The 16,661-nt window shown below is 44.1% G+C and overlaps 1 protein-coding gene across 2 annotated transcripts in view; it reads left to right on the top strand.

Annotated features, from left to right (window-relative positions):
• The window catches only part of LOC126326117 (serine/threonine-protein kinase NLK), a 384,109-nt gene that overhangs the window by 322,863 nt on the left and 44,585 nt on the right, over nt 1–16,661 (top strand). For both annotated transcript variants that reach the window (XR_007560592.1, XM_049995567.1), the window contains exons 5-6: nt 14,651–14,736; nt 14,818–15,027. Coding sequence is in view for 1 of the 2 variants with exons in the window: in XM_049995567.1 (XP_049851524.1) it covers nt 14,651–14,736; nt 14,818–15,027 (296 nt within the window). In the remaining variant the exon portion in view is untranslated. The remainder of the gene's footprint in view (nt 1–14,650; nt 14,737–14,817; nt 15,028–16,661) is intronic.

Below are 16,661 nucleotides of genomic sequence, written 5' to 3' on the forward strand. Positions count from 1 at the left end.
CACTCCTTCACTACTTAGCAAGGACCACATAGTAGATTGCGAATGCAGATAGCTGGTTGTGCAGTACATCCATATGCACCAAAGCATACCAGTCAGCATCCTATACCGATGCAAATTGATTAGCTACATATTTCTAGCACATCGATCGTAGTGCAGAATTTACGATTACAACTGGCCATCTTTCCCTGTGTGAATGGGAGTCGTAGAGTACTCACATGTTCATAAGAGAAAGTTGGAAATTGACAGATCCCCAACAAACAAAGTGAGCTCTGTCCGTAACTGCTGTTCAGCGAATATTGTTCCGCACTAGCCTTTCCCACGGCACCCATCCAAGTGCACAAGATCTCTCCAGACACGTGCATGTTGACGAGGTTACCAACCTTTCTCAAATATATAGTAGATATGAGTGTGTTTTGGTGATATAATAGACAGTTAAGAAGAAATGCGTGGTTTATATATGATTGAGCTTCAGATTGATTGAGTTTGAAACATTTTATGTAAATCAACTGTGCTATCAATTCTGTAGTATTATTCCAGTGTCTCGAGTGAGTACCAAGAAGAAACCAGCTCTAGAGAAATGATCGCATTGCATAAACACACACTCCTATGGCTACACTGTTCTGCATTTAAAAATTCTATATTGTTATAGCCATACGGTTTCCAGAGTATTAGTCGTGCAGGATGCAACGCTCTTAATACTCTGATGCAGGATATATATGTCCAACATCTAACATACAACCACCCTGCAAATTTTCTACTTCAATCACTATGGCGAAAAACTTTAATAAAATGATTATACTACTTCCTTCTACACTAGTGTGGTGTCCGAGGAACTGACTGAGCTGTTTGTCACTATGAAGTCATTGTCTATCTGTAACCAACACTTAAACTGCTTATAAACCGACTAGAACGAAGTTAAGAGAGTGCTTTTCTGTCTCTTAGGTAACCGATGGATTTTATGTGTCTTTTTAAGTCGGAAACATACATACCCTCAATCACACTTCCCGTGTGAATCGTGCTTACTATTATTAGGAGCGGTTTTGATGGATGCATCTATGCCTCGCTAGGAAGTAGAGTGAGGAAGAAACAACGTGACTATTTTCGATAGCTGATACATTGAATTACCACCCACTCTCTGCTGCATGAAAATGCACACACAGCAGCAGCAGCAACTTCTTACGAGGGAGTAAGCACCGTGATCAGTAGTCAAAGGAGATGTAACACACATGCACATATATTTCGGACTGGAAAAGTTTGTAGTTGGGTGACCTGGAAAAGTAGTTGGAACTGGGCAGTTGGAAGTATAGCAGCTGCTTTTTTACTTATATGGGGAGGGTGTGTTCTAGAGATATGGTATTAGGACAAAATTGGTATATTATCCTGCATGGCTTTTGTAGACAACAGGAATGCTACCAGGGCCATGGTGACGATACTGTAAACAGCAACAAGACTGTTTCATCTCCTTTGGCTACTGATAGTGGTCCTTAAGTTTCTCCTCCATGTGCATACTACCACTACTAATAATAAGCGTGACTGACATGGGAAGCGTGACTCAGGGTAGGTACGTTTCTGAATCGAAAACGTCTATAAAATCCATCAATTTCCTATGAGACAGAACAGCAGTCTCCTGAATCCTTTCTAGTCGGATTCTATGCAGCTCGTGTAGCAGATATACACTGAAAATATTTTTGTACTGAGGAACAACTCCGACACTTCCTAGGACCCCAGAATAGTATAGAAGGAAGTAGTATAATCATTTTAAAGTTTGTCACCGTAGTGATTGAGATAGATAACTTGCAGGGTGGTTGTATGTCAGATTTTGGACATATATATCCTCCATTAGAGAAATTAAGAGCGTTGAATTTTGCACGACTAATAAACACATCAAAAAAGTTTTTGCGTCACCTCAGTTCCTAGAGTTCCGAAACCTGTACAGAAAATTGGAATAGAGATACACATAACCATCATTTCCGCCCTCTTTATTGCTCATGAAACTCACACATTGCATGTTGCACCACTATACAGCGAGACCTTCAGAGGTGGTGGTCCGGATTGCTGTACACACCCGTACCTCTAATACACAGTAGCACGTCCTCTTTCATTGAAGCATGCCTGTATCAGTCGTGGCATACTATCCACAAGTTCATCAAGGCACTGTTGGTCCAGATTGTCCCACTTCTCAACAGCGATTTGGCATAGATCCCTCAGAGTGGTTGGTGGGTCACGTCGTCCATAAACAGCCCTTTTCAATCTATCCCAGACATGTTCGATACGGTTCATGTCTGGAGAACATGCGGGACACACTAGTACAGTGATGACCTGAAAGAAGTCATTCACAAGGCGTGCACGATGGGAGAGCGAATTGTCGTCCACGAAGACGAATTTCTCCACAATATGCTGCCGATACGGTGGCACTATCGGTCGGAGGGTGACATTCATGCAATGTACATCCATTACGGCGCCTTCCACGACCACCAGCGGCGTACGTCGGCTCCACATAATGCCACCCCAAAACAACAGGGAACCTCCACCTCGCTGCACTCGCTGGACAGTGTGTCTAAGGAGTTCAGCCTGACCGGGTTTCCTCCAAACACGTCCCCGACCACTGTCTGCTTGAAGTTGCGACATTCATCGGTGAAGAGAGCGTGATGCCAATCCTGAGCGGTCCATTTGGCATGTCGTTGGGCCAATTTGTACTGCGCTGCACGGTGTCGTGGTTGCAAAGATGGGCCTCGCCGTGGACGCCGGGAGTGGGACTGTCTCTGTGATGCAATATCCACAGTGAATGCCTATCTTCTGTTCTGGGAAACGAGGTAATGCAAAACTTTTTTTGATGTGTGTGCTTTGGAAACCATATGACCATAACAATATAGCATTTTTAGATTCGTAACCGTGTAGCCATAGGAGTGTGTGTTTATGCTCTACGATCATTTCTCTCGAGCTGGTACCTTCTCGGTACTTACTCGGATGAGTGCCAAGGGACAGATTAGTGCGAAACTATCTTCGCTGAACAGGAGTTACGAACACAGCTCACTTTGTTTACACTACCCACCTACTTCTGGTCACTGAGTTGAAGGGTGGATTGACCAAGGACTTTATCATACAAATGTGAGAATACTCTGCGACTCCCATTCACACAGGGAAAGATGGCCAATTGTAATCGTAAATTCTGCACTACGATCGATGTGCTAGAAATATGTAACTAAACAAACTACATCAATATAGGATGCTGACTGGTATACTTTGGTGCATATGACCGCATGAACGTACTGCACAACCACCTGTCTGCATTCGCAATCTAGTATATGGTACTTGCTAAGTAGTGAAGGGGTGGTTTAGCGATGATACAGAAATTGGGAAGCGTTCTGCTGTGTCATTGGCTGGTGCTAAAAGTATGGGACAACTGGTGAAATTGCTAAAACTGATCGCACTGTCAACTGCAGTACAGCATCGCAGGTATCTTTTCGATCCCATCCATCCACTGGTATGCTATTGATTACCACACAATGATTGACGGGCAACACTTGTTTGAGGTGGAGACAGCATTGGTGGAACACGGGGCATCTGCTTCTGGTTACTGTGGTGCATGGGAATGAAAGTAGAGGTCATAAACTTCAGGCAGTTGTTTGGATGCAGACTCGCCCTACTGCCATTGGCTGTGATGCCCTCCACATTTTTTATTCACCAATAAGAGAACAGTCCCTCTTTTTATTCCTACTATCCTGGGCATGTTGTGAACAGCTCCTTCTGGCAATTGTCAGCGCTCGAACGGTGACCATGTACATGGCTGCAAAATGAGAAAAGAATGGTCTTTCAAATGGAACACCGAGGCATCTGTGGAAGATGAGATGCTCCAAACACTTCCCGTTTCCATGTGTTGCGATGTCTTCCACTTTTTTGTCAATGAGGGACATTGCCTGTGTGCAGAAGGAGAAGAATAGTTTACACCATGCGATATTTAGTTTTCTGTGAGAGCCAATGGATTGAAACGTGTTAATGTCAGTTTAGCACTGGACACAGACCTCAAAGTCATGATAGGAATGCGTTATGTATGGCGGTGTACAAAGCTGTAGTCATACAGTGCTTGGATGTGTTGCAGCTGGGAAACATTGCAGTAATCTGCTTACAAAAGAACAACACAGGAACACACTCTTGCGGGCTATGGTCTTCCTCTAGTACAGGCGACAAAATTTTACACCGTTCTGTGCAGGTGCCTTCGATCACTGGTCACCCGCTCCGATGGAGCTATACGTGTACATTGAAGCACCAGGGAAACTAGTACAGGCATGCGTGTTCAAATACGATGTAAAGAGACAGAATATTGCACCGCCTGTTGAGACTGGCACAGTTGTTAGACTGGTTGCTGCTGTTACAGGGCAAATTATCAAGATTTAAGTGAGTTTGAATGTAGTGTGTTATAGTCAGCATAAGAGTGATGGGGACACAGTATCTCCGAGGTAGTGATGAAGTGGTGATTTTCCCATTCCACTCATTTCATGAGTGTACTGTGAATATCAGTATTCTAGCAAAACATCAAATCTCTGACATCACTGCTGCCGGAGAATTGTTTAATGTGACACAAGTTCAGCCCTTCAGCAAATTACTGGGCCATCAGCAAGTACCATTCAATGAAATGTCATCGATATAGGTTTTCGGAGCCAAAGGCTCACTCGTGTACCCTTGATGACTGCAAGACACAAAACTTCATACCTCACCTGGGTCATTCAACACTGACATTGGACTGTTGATGCTTGGGAACATGTTGTCTGGTCGGACGAGTCTCATTTCAAATTGTATCGAGTGGATGGACGTGAACACGTATGGAGACAACCTCATGAATCCATGGACCCTGCATGTCAGCAGGGGACTGGTGGAGGCTCTGTAATGGTGCTGGGTGTGTGCAGTTGGTGTGATATGGGACCTGTGATACGTCTACATAGACTGTGACAGATGAGACATACGTAAGTATCCTGTCTGATCACCTGCACACATTCATGTCCTTTTACATTCCGACGGATTTGGGCAATTCCAGCAGGACAATGCGACACCCCCCATTTCCAGAATTGCTACAGAGTGGCTCCAGGAATACTATTCTGAGATTAAACTCATCCACTGGCCACCAAACTCGTCAGACATCAACATTATTGAGCTATGTGGGATGCCTTGCGACGTGCTGTCCAGGAGAGATCTCCACCCTCTCGTACTCTTACTGGTTTACGAGCAGCCCTGTAGGATTCATGGTGTCAGTTCCCTCCAGCACTACTTCAGACCTTAGCCGAGTTCATGCCACGTCGTGTTGCGGGACTTCTGCGGAGCCCTACACAGTATTAGGCAGGTGTACCAGTTTCTTTGGCTCTTCAGTGTCTCTGTAATATGTTCTATGTCAACATACAGACGGTAGTTGTTTTTCGAGATGTCGGAAGAGAGACGGTACAGCCTTATATGAGGTTCTGTTATATGGAGCAGTGTGACTGGTTGCAGTCTGGAGGCTGCAAAATAACGACGAGTGTTCTTGCAGGTGCTAAACGACTGTGTAGATCCTGATTGGTGTCGGTATTTCTTCATCTGAAATGAATGTAGTTGCCTCGTGCATAACAATTCGTAATTTTAACTACCCCGATTTTGTTCATAAAACTAAGAGAAATCGACCTATCGATTCCCATGGAATCACGACTGTTTTTATTGTTATTATTGTCACAGTTGCGGTAAAACATATGTTTAAACACGCAAGTCCTGTGTTATTTCACACTTCATAGCCTCTAATTATAATGTAGACAGCAACTGAACATTAGCTCCCTGCGGAACCTAGAAATGGTAGTGTTGTGCTCAAAATTTGAGTAGATTACATGAAACGCTATGTTCTGTAATGATTAAATTTGTTACAAAACAAGTATGCAAGAATCTGTTGCTCTGGCGAATGATAGTCTACTGGATTTGGACTGTTTAAGTACGGGTGGCAGAAACTTTAGAGGGTGTCATGGAGTGAATATGTCAAATGCGAGCATTCAGATGGTATTTGTTTCCAATGTATCAGAGGAATCGTACAGGGCTCTCTACTAGATGACGTTAGGAGGTTCTATTACAAGAGATGGTCTCACGATTTGTCTCGTAAACGCCAGTGCATTATAGCATCACATTGGTGAAATGTGACCTATCACAGTGTGCAAAACAACAATGTTCTCAAGAATTATAGCTAGTTGTTGTCAAACGTAAAACGATCGTGTTTCTTCCGACATGTGAGCAAAGGGCATGAAAGGCTGTGTTTTGCAATTTTATTTCACGTGTCCGAAATGTTTTTAATACTCACTTGTGTCACAGTTTATTTATAGACACTGATTTGAACGCCAGGGATGCTCTGAAACCGTGCAAATTATTTCCGTCACGTAGAAAGAAATCGCAAATAGATATTTCATTTAAAGTCTCTCTTTTCTATACTGTGATGAATGTTTCGAAATAACGAGGACATTCTGCAGTGATTGGTATTTTTGCAGCAAAATAGTGAAAGTTTTATTTTCGGTGTTGCACAGACTGGAGATGTACACAAGATGTGGAGTCCGGCTAACGCAGTTTGCTCATCTGTAATTGGCGGTGATGCTGTAGTTTTTTTTTCTCCTCGAGGGGCCAGAGGGAGAGAGAGAGAGATGCAATTTGTATCCTTTGGTTCAACAAAAGATTATACCGATTTTGCTCATAAAACTAAAAGGAAATGGACTGCGCCTATTTTCGTGGAAACAGGACATTTGTTATCGTCGCGATCACGTTTTCTTTTCTAATAGGTGCTCGCTTATAAGTGGTGTGTTGACATTAAATACGAGTGTTCTCCAACGCAGAATGGCGTGCACTTGTGGGCGGAGCTGCTGGAGGCACACGGGTGGAGTGGGTCATAGTGCGGCACAGCCGCGTTCTAAACAGACGAGTCGTCCTCTGGTGAGGCGTCGTTTGTCACTCTGTTCTGTAGCCTGCCCGTGTCGAAGCCGGTTGTGTGTGTCGTCAGCATCGTTGGCGGAGACCAACTGCCTGGGCCACGCAGCCACATGCTCCGCCTGGGACGCGTTGGACTGAAGACTTCTCCCGGATACCGCGGGCGCCTGCGGCCAGCATAGGAGGCGCGCAGAAGCGGTAGCAGCTGTCTATTTGAAAAAGCGTTCTCCAGAATTTCTTGGTGTTCCAGTCTTTCCGAGAAATACGTTTAACAGCGTGCGGGAGGTCGAGGTTCAGTTTATCACTGCCACCACATGGATCTTTTTGTGGACATCAGTGACAAGATGGAACAGGCTACAGGGATGAGGAGAGGTAAGAGTAGCTCAAAGTTGGTTGGTTCGTGACAGCACATCGACGAGAAGTCAAGTGCAACTGCCATCCCTCTCTCCTTTTAGGAAGACGATTTTTCCCAATCTCCAGTACGTGTGTTTCATTATCACCCGTTAATTACGAGTGCTGGTTTTTTCTTCACGATGATTCCAAAGTGTAATTAGAACACTGAAGCATTTTCCATCAGTTGTGGTAGCTTCCTGGGCTGCAGGGTGACTGACGAGCAGTGCAGCGGGAGGCGTGACGTTAAACAGCGCCAGACAGTGCTGAGCTGGATGCTTACAGGTAATACACTCCTCTCTGCCGGACACCAGCACCTCTTCAGTTGAGCGAAATTCCCGACAAAAATAAAAAGGATACCGTCCACTCCAACGTTTTACATCAGCTTGTGGGTGAAGGGTAGGACTTGAGTACGTGTGCTGCTAGTTTCGAGTTGTATTGTGAAATTTTTTCCCAGTAGGATAACGCCAATTTCCAATCAAAATAAATAAAGTACACTAACATAACCCTCCACTCCTGCACCTGGGCGGCTTCCAGTGTTGGGAGTCGCACTTGGGTCTTCTGTACAAGTCCCGGAAAGGGCACCCGTCGTTTTGAATTCCCGGGCGGGGAATGGGGTGGGACATCAACACAGCTGTGGGACAAAGAAATGATCGCCATTTTTGAAATTCCCGCCATTTTTTTAATTTCCCGCCATATGGTAGGATTGGGTGGGGAGACCCGCGTGCCAGTTGGGTAAGAACACATGACGTCATCTGGGGGAATTAATTTGTATATCAGTTTGATGTCGAGTGTACTCGGAACACCCTTGCCATTCTCTGCCAATCCCTTATACATAAAATAATAACAGGATATTAGTGCATCAGTCGTACTTCTATTTATTTTTTGTTTGTCATAGCTGTTACATGAAAGTCAGTTGCCGTTTTATATGCTTATTGTACAACCTTTCAGTATCACAATATTTTGTTGACTAGAACACTATCGTAGTGTTTTGCAATGGGTGTTTGGTTCCACGATCGAGAAGGATTTTCTGTGAACATTTTTATTTTGCAATGTCGACACACAAATGATACTTAGTGTTAGTAGTTGTTTTTGTTAAAACAGGAGCCAATAAGTCAATGAAACGCCTAGTACTGGTTACGCCTAACAACCTCTTTCATAGAATGACGAAGCGCATCGCGATTGCTACCCAAAACTTGCTCTCAGAAAAGAGTGCAGTAGCCTCGTTGAGGGTAAGCACTTGCGTCCTCTGTACCACTCCTCCCCCTAGCCCTAGCGCCACGTCCTGCACCCCCGTTCAGAACCAGCCAAGTTGAAATTGTCACTTGGTTGCAGCCCTGCTTACTTCTGATCTCGCAGAAAATGGGAAACGTCAGGCTGTCAATGCTTTGTGACAGACCAGTCTCGGTGGTAATAGTAATACTGTGTCGGCCCCGAAGCAATGTAGTAGCCATTACGAACTTACACTTGTGTTGTGCCAACAATTAGTTATTTCGTTTGTTGTTGCGAAGTCAGTACTGAATCAATTTCCTGTCCGTTGCGGGAACTGCCAACAGCTCGGAGATATAAGCGTAGTGAAGTTCATGTTTCGTTTGTTCAGTGGGAGGACTGCGTGAAAACTATGTTTATACTTTCCTGTCACTAGCTGTAAACTCCACCACAGTGTCAACCTTTAATGCTAGTATTTGAAAATAAAATGTAATGTTTGGTGAGTTACGTAAAAAGTTTTACATTCTTTAGAAATAGTGATACCAGTAATGAACTTAAAGTTACAGGAGTGAAACACAATCCCACCTTTCTGTTACCCGTCAGAAAATTCGATTTTACCTTTCAGGGGACAATCACCCGCGGAAGTTAAAGGCCCACATAGCAGTACGGAAACGGAAAGCAAGCGTAGTTCTCCGTGAACTTCCAGTCGAGAAAATATGACGCGATAGTTCGTATTCTTGCTTTACGAAATTCAAATACTAGATTATTATTTTCATTTATACTTTACGGCGGGTTTGGTGTCTGGTTAAAGTATATTTGTTTGTAAAACCCAATATTTCAATTTCGACCGTACGGCTGTTGCCGAGTGGAAATTATGTTCCTGATTACGATCTTCTCGTGTGTATTGCACTCTTTGAATTGCGTTGTAAATAAGTTGCCCTTATTCAGTTCAGTTTTTGCTCTCATGCGTAATATTGGGTGGAGTAAATGTTGCCATTTCTGTTTTTGTTTTGTATGAAACAGTATCTGGTTTCGTTGGGTGGTACTCTGTGGACTCTTCTGTTGCTGCTTGCCAGTCCGTGTGAACTGCTCCACTTAAATGTATTGTAACTATTTTGCTCGCATTCTACGTTGTGTTTGTTTCTATCCGCTTTTTTACTCTCGCATTTAATGGAGGCCACAGAAATTTTCATTGACTTGTACTAAAATATGCTGTTTGTAGTACCTGTTAATTTGATATGAAAACTTTTAAGTGGCTACTTCGTATTTGTACATTCGCATGGCAGAATGCTCTAGTCGACAGGACTACAAACCGTACTCAACAACACCCATAGTCTGAGAGTCAGTGGCAAGATGCAATACAGTACAGGGTAGAATTACATACTCAGTTCGTTCCGAGGTGTAAGAAACTTGAATATCAATACTGTTAGAACCTGCTAACACAGAGTTCTCCATTAAATGCGAGAAACTACGGAGAACAGATACAAATAAAAATAAAATAGAACGAGAGCAATATACGTAACATGCATTTAAATCGTGCGGTTCACAGAAAGATTATTAGTAACAAATACACGAAAGTCCACACAGCACTACATGACAAAGCCAGCTCTGTTTTGTATGAGATTAAATAAAATACGGAATAGTTTACCCCACCCAATATTACAGATGGGAGCAAAAATTAAGCAGAAAACGAGCGACTTAAATACAATGCAGTTGAAGGTCTACGATACACGAGAAGTCGGTATCAGCAGCACAGTGTTGTGAAACGAGCTTCTGATAACTACGAAACGGAAACATAGGGCCGGGCAAACACTAATCGCGTTCGCGTTCGAACGGGCCAGAGAGGGGCCTATATGGCGCAGCGTTCGATACTCGACTCCCCCAATCCCCTCCGATAAATGCGTGGAATCCTCTCATCTCCATTTCGCTGAGTTCAACGAGGTTAATCGTCCCTTACCGAGTTACACGTTCGATATTCTCGTATGCTTTCTCTCTCTGTTCGACCTCTGTGACGTTACCACGTTGCTCTATTGTCGAATCGGATGAAGATAAACCTACGACTGAAGGTCACAGCAGCTCGCTCTCTGGCGACTGTTTGCATTTCCCTTTTCAGATTTTCTGACTTTCCCACCATATTTAGAATTGCTACATTCCACACTCCAATTCTTAGAATGTTGGCTTTAGCCAGTTGACAACTCTTTTTCTCACGATCACCGCCTCTTTCGCTGTGCCCTACCGAGACACGAGTGGGAAACGAATGTGGAATCTTCGCCAATGAAGAGATAATCGAGGCACTTGACCTACGGTTATACAGTATGTCTCTTTCGTGGAGTTGTTTCCTTGTGCCTTCTGCATCCCAGCGTCATTGATCGTTGCCTATTCTTCCTCCGTGAGTCAGTTTCCCACCCCTCACGCTGCATCTGCTGCTCTGCCTTGTTTGAAAGGCCATTGGCAGAACGAGGGTGACTCCTCGCACTGATGTTCTTCGGGCGCAGTTGCTGATAAATATTACTCGTAATCTAAGCAGTGTATTGAATGTAAACTGTAACCCAGGGGCCTTTGTTTGACAGTCAAATATTCTACTCCTAGAGCACGGTGAACGAATTCGGCACCCGGACTCTGCTTTGCCGTTAAGGAGTGTCGTGCGCGAGGTTCTCCCAGCGTGTGGCCAGTTCTGGGTGCATTTGCGTATCACTCGGAACGTCTTCGATAACTTTACCCGCACCGGTGTGTCTGCCTTCTGGAGCGCGTCTGCAGAGCTCTGCTTCAGCTACTGTAAATTCTTTTGTCAAGATGAGAGGTAAAATAGCCCAACAGCTGACTGCTCCACATTGATTGGCTCGAAAAGTCTCATCACCGAGTGCTCCTAGCAATGCATTTTGCGATTTCTCTTTCCTTCTCTCCACTGCCAGATTTCTTCAAACAAAGGTTTTGTTTTATTTCTCGCAATATTTAAGGCGACTCGTGAAACTCTTACTGTAAAATCTTCGAACGGCGATACTATCTCTACTTGTCGAGATCAGGAATTCATCAGTAAGTGTCGTACGTTGCCGTAGTCGGTGACCGACATTGTGAGGAGAGTTTCGTTCGTGTAATTAATTCCTCCGTTCGAACCACGTTGGGTCGAGAGAGGTAACACCGCCTTAAGAGACTGGCCACGTCGTCATTGATGACTTTACACGTGTCGGAACTCGTCACCGGGTTCAGAAATTAACTGCTACTTGACAGAATTAACAAGATTCTCATACTAAAACTGAAGTCGTAATGCATACAAAATGATTTTTAAAATTCTCTCTCCCGTGGAAGCTGCAAACTGTGGATTAATGTGAGTATCTTTACTAATCTTACTAATTTCCGTTGTCACAATGGAAACACCCTCTCTCTCTCGAGGGGAAGTTTCGTATGACAGGTCCACTGACACAGTATTTGCCCTAACTTAAACTGCGCTATTTTCTCTAAATTTAACATTTCGCAAAAATTTGTTCTATTGTTATCTTCATATTATTAGAACCACATATTCTGCTGTTAGACGTAGCCAAATTAACTCTCTGTACTCTTTGAGTAACTGAAAAGTATGTAATGCTAAATTCCTCATTAAAAAAAAAGTAGACAATACATAAGAATGCAGTACACACATTGTACTCGAGCTGCAAAACTAAGATAAACGCATCGTGAAGATAAAGTATGTACAATTAAATCCTGTAAATTTCCAGGCCAACATGATTCCACCACAGTATTTGTAGCCAGTTTCCATACCTCATCAGTATATCTATTTAAGCTAGTGCCTCATAGAAAGGAAAGCTCATTAAAGACGTAGTACAAACTCGGATTGACACACACACACACACACACACACACACACACACACACCTGCAGTCTCAGGCAACTGAAACTCCAACACACAGTCTTGTGAAAAAGTTGCGTTTGCATGGCGAGAGAGAGAGAGAGAGAGAGAGAGAGAGAGAGAGTGTGTGTGTTGTTAGCAAACGCCATAATGGCCAAAAGCTATAATTGTGAGAATCTTTTTGTTGTGCTTATCTGTGACTCAGCATATCCGCTATTTGGTGAGTAGAAACTTTTCATCTCTAATATTGGAGAATGTACTTGATAAATATGCACTTAGAACCATTCGTGATGCGTGGAATCCTCCATAGTGTAATGTCACTGCAAAGAAACTTCTGGAAAACAAATGCATGATATGTGTTAAAGCATGGGACTGTAGATAGGGACATGCTGAATGAAACAAAATTGGCTACCAAGAAGACTGAGTGGAGCCTGCAAGGACTAGTATAGCAGAAATTCTGGTCATATGTAAAAGCTGTTGATGGCATCAGAGTTAGTGCCCAGGCACCTGAGGATGATGCTGAAGTAGAAAATGAGGGCACTAAAGCAAAAGAAGAAATACTGAACAAAGAAAGAAGCAGATGTACTGCCGTAGCATAATTCTTTCACCACTGCAAAGATGAGTGATATCGATGTTGCTGTCAGTAGTGTGAACAAACACCTACAGTTACTGAAACTTAACAAGCTCCATGACCTCACAGAACACCTGTTAGATTCTGTACAGAGTTTGTAGCTGAGTTAGCTTCCATTGTAATTGTGATACACCATAGGGCCCTTGAACAAAGAACAGAGCACAGTGATTGGAAAAAAAGCAAAGGCCATATTGATCAGTGAGAAGGTTAACAGAAGTTATCCACAAACCTACTGGCTAATCTCATTGACATTCCTCTGTTGTGGAGTCCTAGAATGTAGTCTGAACTAGAACGTAATGAAATATATCAAATAGAGCGACCTTCTCCATACTGACCACCGTGGATTTCGAGGACCTAGATCGTGTGAAACTCAGTTTGTGCTTTCCCACAGGACACCTGGAAGCTATGGCTCAAAGCAGTTATGTAGATTGTTTCTGAAAAGCATTTGATTCAGTACAGTGCCAATTTTTATTATCAAAACTACAATTACATGTGGTATCAAATAAAATTTGGGGCTGGGTTGAAGATTTTTCAGCAGGGAGGCTGGAGCATGTTATCTTGGAAAGAGAACCAGTGAGTGATGGAAAAGTAACTTCAAGGATGTTTGCTGGGGGCTTTGTTGATCATGTTGTATGTTGGTGACCTGGCAGAGACTATTAATAGCAACCTCAGACTTTTTGCAGATGATGAAGTTATCTATGTTGAAGCATTGTGATAAAAATTGCAGGCATATCAAGCCAATTCTTGATAAGATTTCAAAGTTACCAAAAGATTGGCAACTTGCATTAAATGTGCAGAAATGTAAAATTATGCACTTCTCAAAAGGCAGGAATGTGGTATTATATTAGCTAAATTGTGATCATTCACAGTTAAAGTCAGTCACTTCATGCAAATACCTGAGTGTAACATTTTGCAGGGATACAAAATGGAATGATCCATAAGTACGGCAGGTGGCAGACTAAAGTTCATTGGCAGAATACTCAGAACACACAGTCAGTACACAAATGCCACTGGTTACAAATCACTTGTGCATCCTGTTTTGGCATATTGCTAAACTGCACAGTCACAATATGTCTGATTCACAGGATACTATCACTGAAATGCTAGAAAATCTTAACTGCCACACATTCGAAGATAGACGGAAAAGCATATTTGCAGAATTTCAAGAATTTAGAGAGATTCTTCTGCCATAGCATAGGAATTCTGGAGATCAGATTATAGTAATTACAGCATGCATTGAGGCATTTAAGTATCAGCCTTCCTGCACTCCATTTGTGGTCGGAACAAGAAGACACCATGATGCACGGTACTGTACTGAGTACCCTTTGTTGTTTACTCCATCAGTTCTACACTGAACATCCATATTATACATTTAAAAACGCACACAGAGGTGTAGCACACTAATCGAGATCTGCTTTAGTTAGGTTCTAGCTGTGATTGCCCTAGTGCATTTGCCAATTGTTACAGCCTACTAGTACTTGTGTAAACTGAGTGTGCCAAGTATGTAGCTTAATCTTTTCTTTCACACTAGTTTTCAGCAGGGGAACAACAACTTAAGTCTAAATAGGTCTGATGAAATGTCTTGTTTACAAGCAACTAAAGTACAATCTTGTTTTAAAACTGTGCACTCACACTTTATTCGGTTTTGTTTGTAGGTCTGAAATACCTGCATTCTGCACGCATCTTGCACCGTGATATAAAACCGGGGAACCTACTTGTCAACAGCAATTGTGTCCTCAAGGTATGATCCTACTACTTTCCAGTTTATGTTCAGTTCCACTTTTCTGGTGTCGCAGTTTATTGACGTGTCACCTTTTGACAGATCTGCGACTTCGGGTTGGCACGCGTAGAGGAGCCAGACCAGTCGAAGCACATGACTCAGGAAGTGGTGACACAGTACTACCGGGCGCCTGAAATACTGATGGGCGCGCGACACTACTCCGCTGCCGTAGACGTCTGGAGTGTCGGCTGCATCTTCGGGGAGCTTCTTGGGCGACGCATCCTCTTTCAAGCGCAGAGCCCAGTCCAACAGGTAAACCACTAGTGGTCTACGATGTGCACTTCTCACTCGATAACACCGAGGAATTGTGTCGAGCAGGTAACTCCAAATTGAATGACTCTAGATTACATTCACATCAGGGGGCCCACAGTCCTTTCGTGGGTATGTGAGTGGCGCGCACGGGGCCCTGAGCTATTGCAGCTTCCTTTGCTTTTGCTTTTGCTTTTGCTTTGAAGGCTGCATTACCATCCCTGTTCCACTTCCTCCCTCTCCTTACTCCTTTGTCCCTCCCCCCTCTTTTCCCTCTTAGTGGACTTCTTAATGTCGACTTTGCTATCCTCCTGGCTTTGTTTTGGTCTGTGCTATTGTTTAGTTTGCTGTTTCCATATCGGTGCTTTTAGTCCCCTTGGGGTTTGACCTCCATTTCCAAAAATTTTCCATTCAGTGTGAGCAATTTGGGGATGAACTCCCTACCTAGCTTCTGTGGTGCAGGTTCCTCTCCCTCTCCCCTCCCCTTTCTCTTTGCCCCCTGGCCCACCTCCTGCTAGGTCACCAACACAGTAGCCAGTCCGTGTGGTAGGTCTGTTACATACCCACTTGGCTGAACTCCCTGAAATCACAGGGATCACACAGAAAGTACCTGAGCTGTTACTGCCTCGTGTATGCCCAGGAGTCGATGCTCATTGTTTTGGGGCACCAGAACTCCTGCAACAGCTGCTGTGCCAGACGGTCCTTGCTGTGGCTGGGTGGCACCCACAGGGCGAGCCCCTGATTGGAGTGCGTGGTATTAGGACGGACTTCTTGCACATGAAGTGACAAAAGCTTCACCATCCTGGACATTCTGTGGCCGTCTCTAAGAGTGGTAGCAGACATGCCATTCCTTCTTCTGATCCTTCGGCCTTCCCCTCCCTGGCCACACCCTGGGAGGAGGGGCAAGCTCGCCAGCTTGGGTTGAAACCTTACCGTCGGTACCTGGTTTGTACCAGGACGGATGGCGGTAGTTTTGCCATGAGCGAGCCTTTGTTTTTCGTGGAGACGATTGAAGACAAGTATGGCGAAGTTGAATCGATGAGTAATATGCAGTCCGTTGCTTTGCTCATCCAGACATCTTCTGCTGTCCAATCTGACACCCTGCGTGCTTGTGACCATCTCGGTGACGTCCCAGTCTCCGTCACGCCCCACCAATCTTTGAACTCAGTACAGGGCATTATTTTCCACCGAGATCTTACTTCTGCATACTGACGAGGAGCTCCGTGCTAACCTCGAGCGGCAAGCTGTTCGTTTTATCCGCCGTGTGCACCTAGGCCCTCCAAACAATCACATCGCTACGGGCACCTTTATCCTGGCCTTCGAGAAGGTCAAAGGTAATGGTGTATCGGTGTGATTTAAAACCTTACATTCCACCACCGATGAGATATTTTAGATGCTTAAGTTTTGGACACACGTCTTCCTACTGCACCACTGATCCCCTCTGGTGACTGTGGGCGACCCCTCCATGAGGGGAGGGCCTGTGCTCCCCCGCCAATGTGTGTAAATTGTAATTCTCCACGTTCAACTACATGCCCAGTGTTTGTGAAAGAAAGAAAGGAGGATTCAAGAGTACAAAACTGTAGATCGGCTCACCTACACTGAGGCTTGTCGAAAATATGACTGGCATCATCCTGTGC

This window comes from Schistocerca gregaria, chromosome 1 (genome assembly GCF_023897955.1).
Source record: "Schistocerca gregaria isolate iqSchGreg1 chromosome 1, iqSchGreg1.2, whole genome shotgun sequence".
Lineage (NCBI taxonomy): Eukaryota > Metazoa > Arthropoda > Insecta > Orthoptera > Acrididae > Schistocerca > Schistocerca gregaria.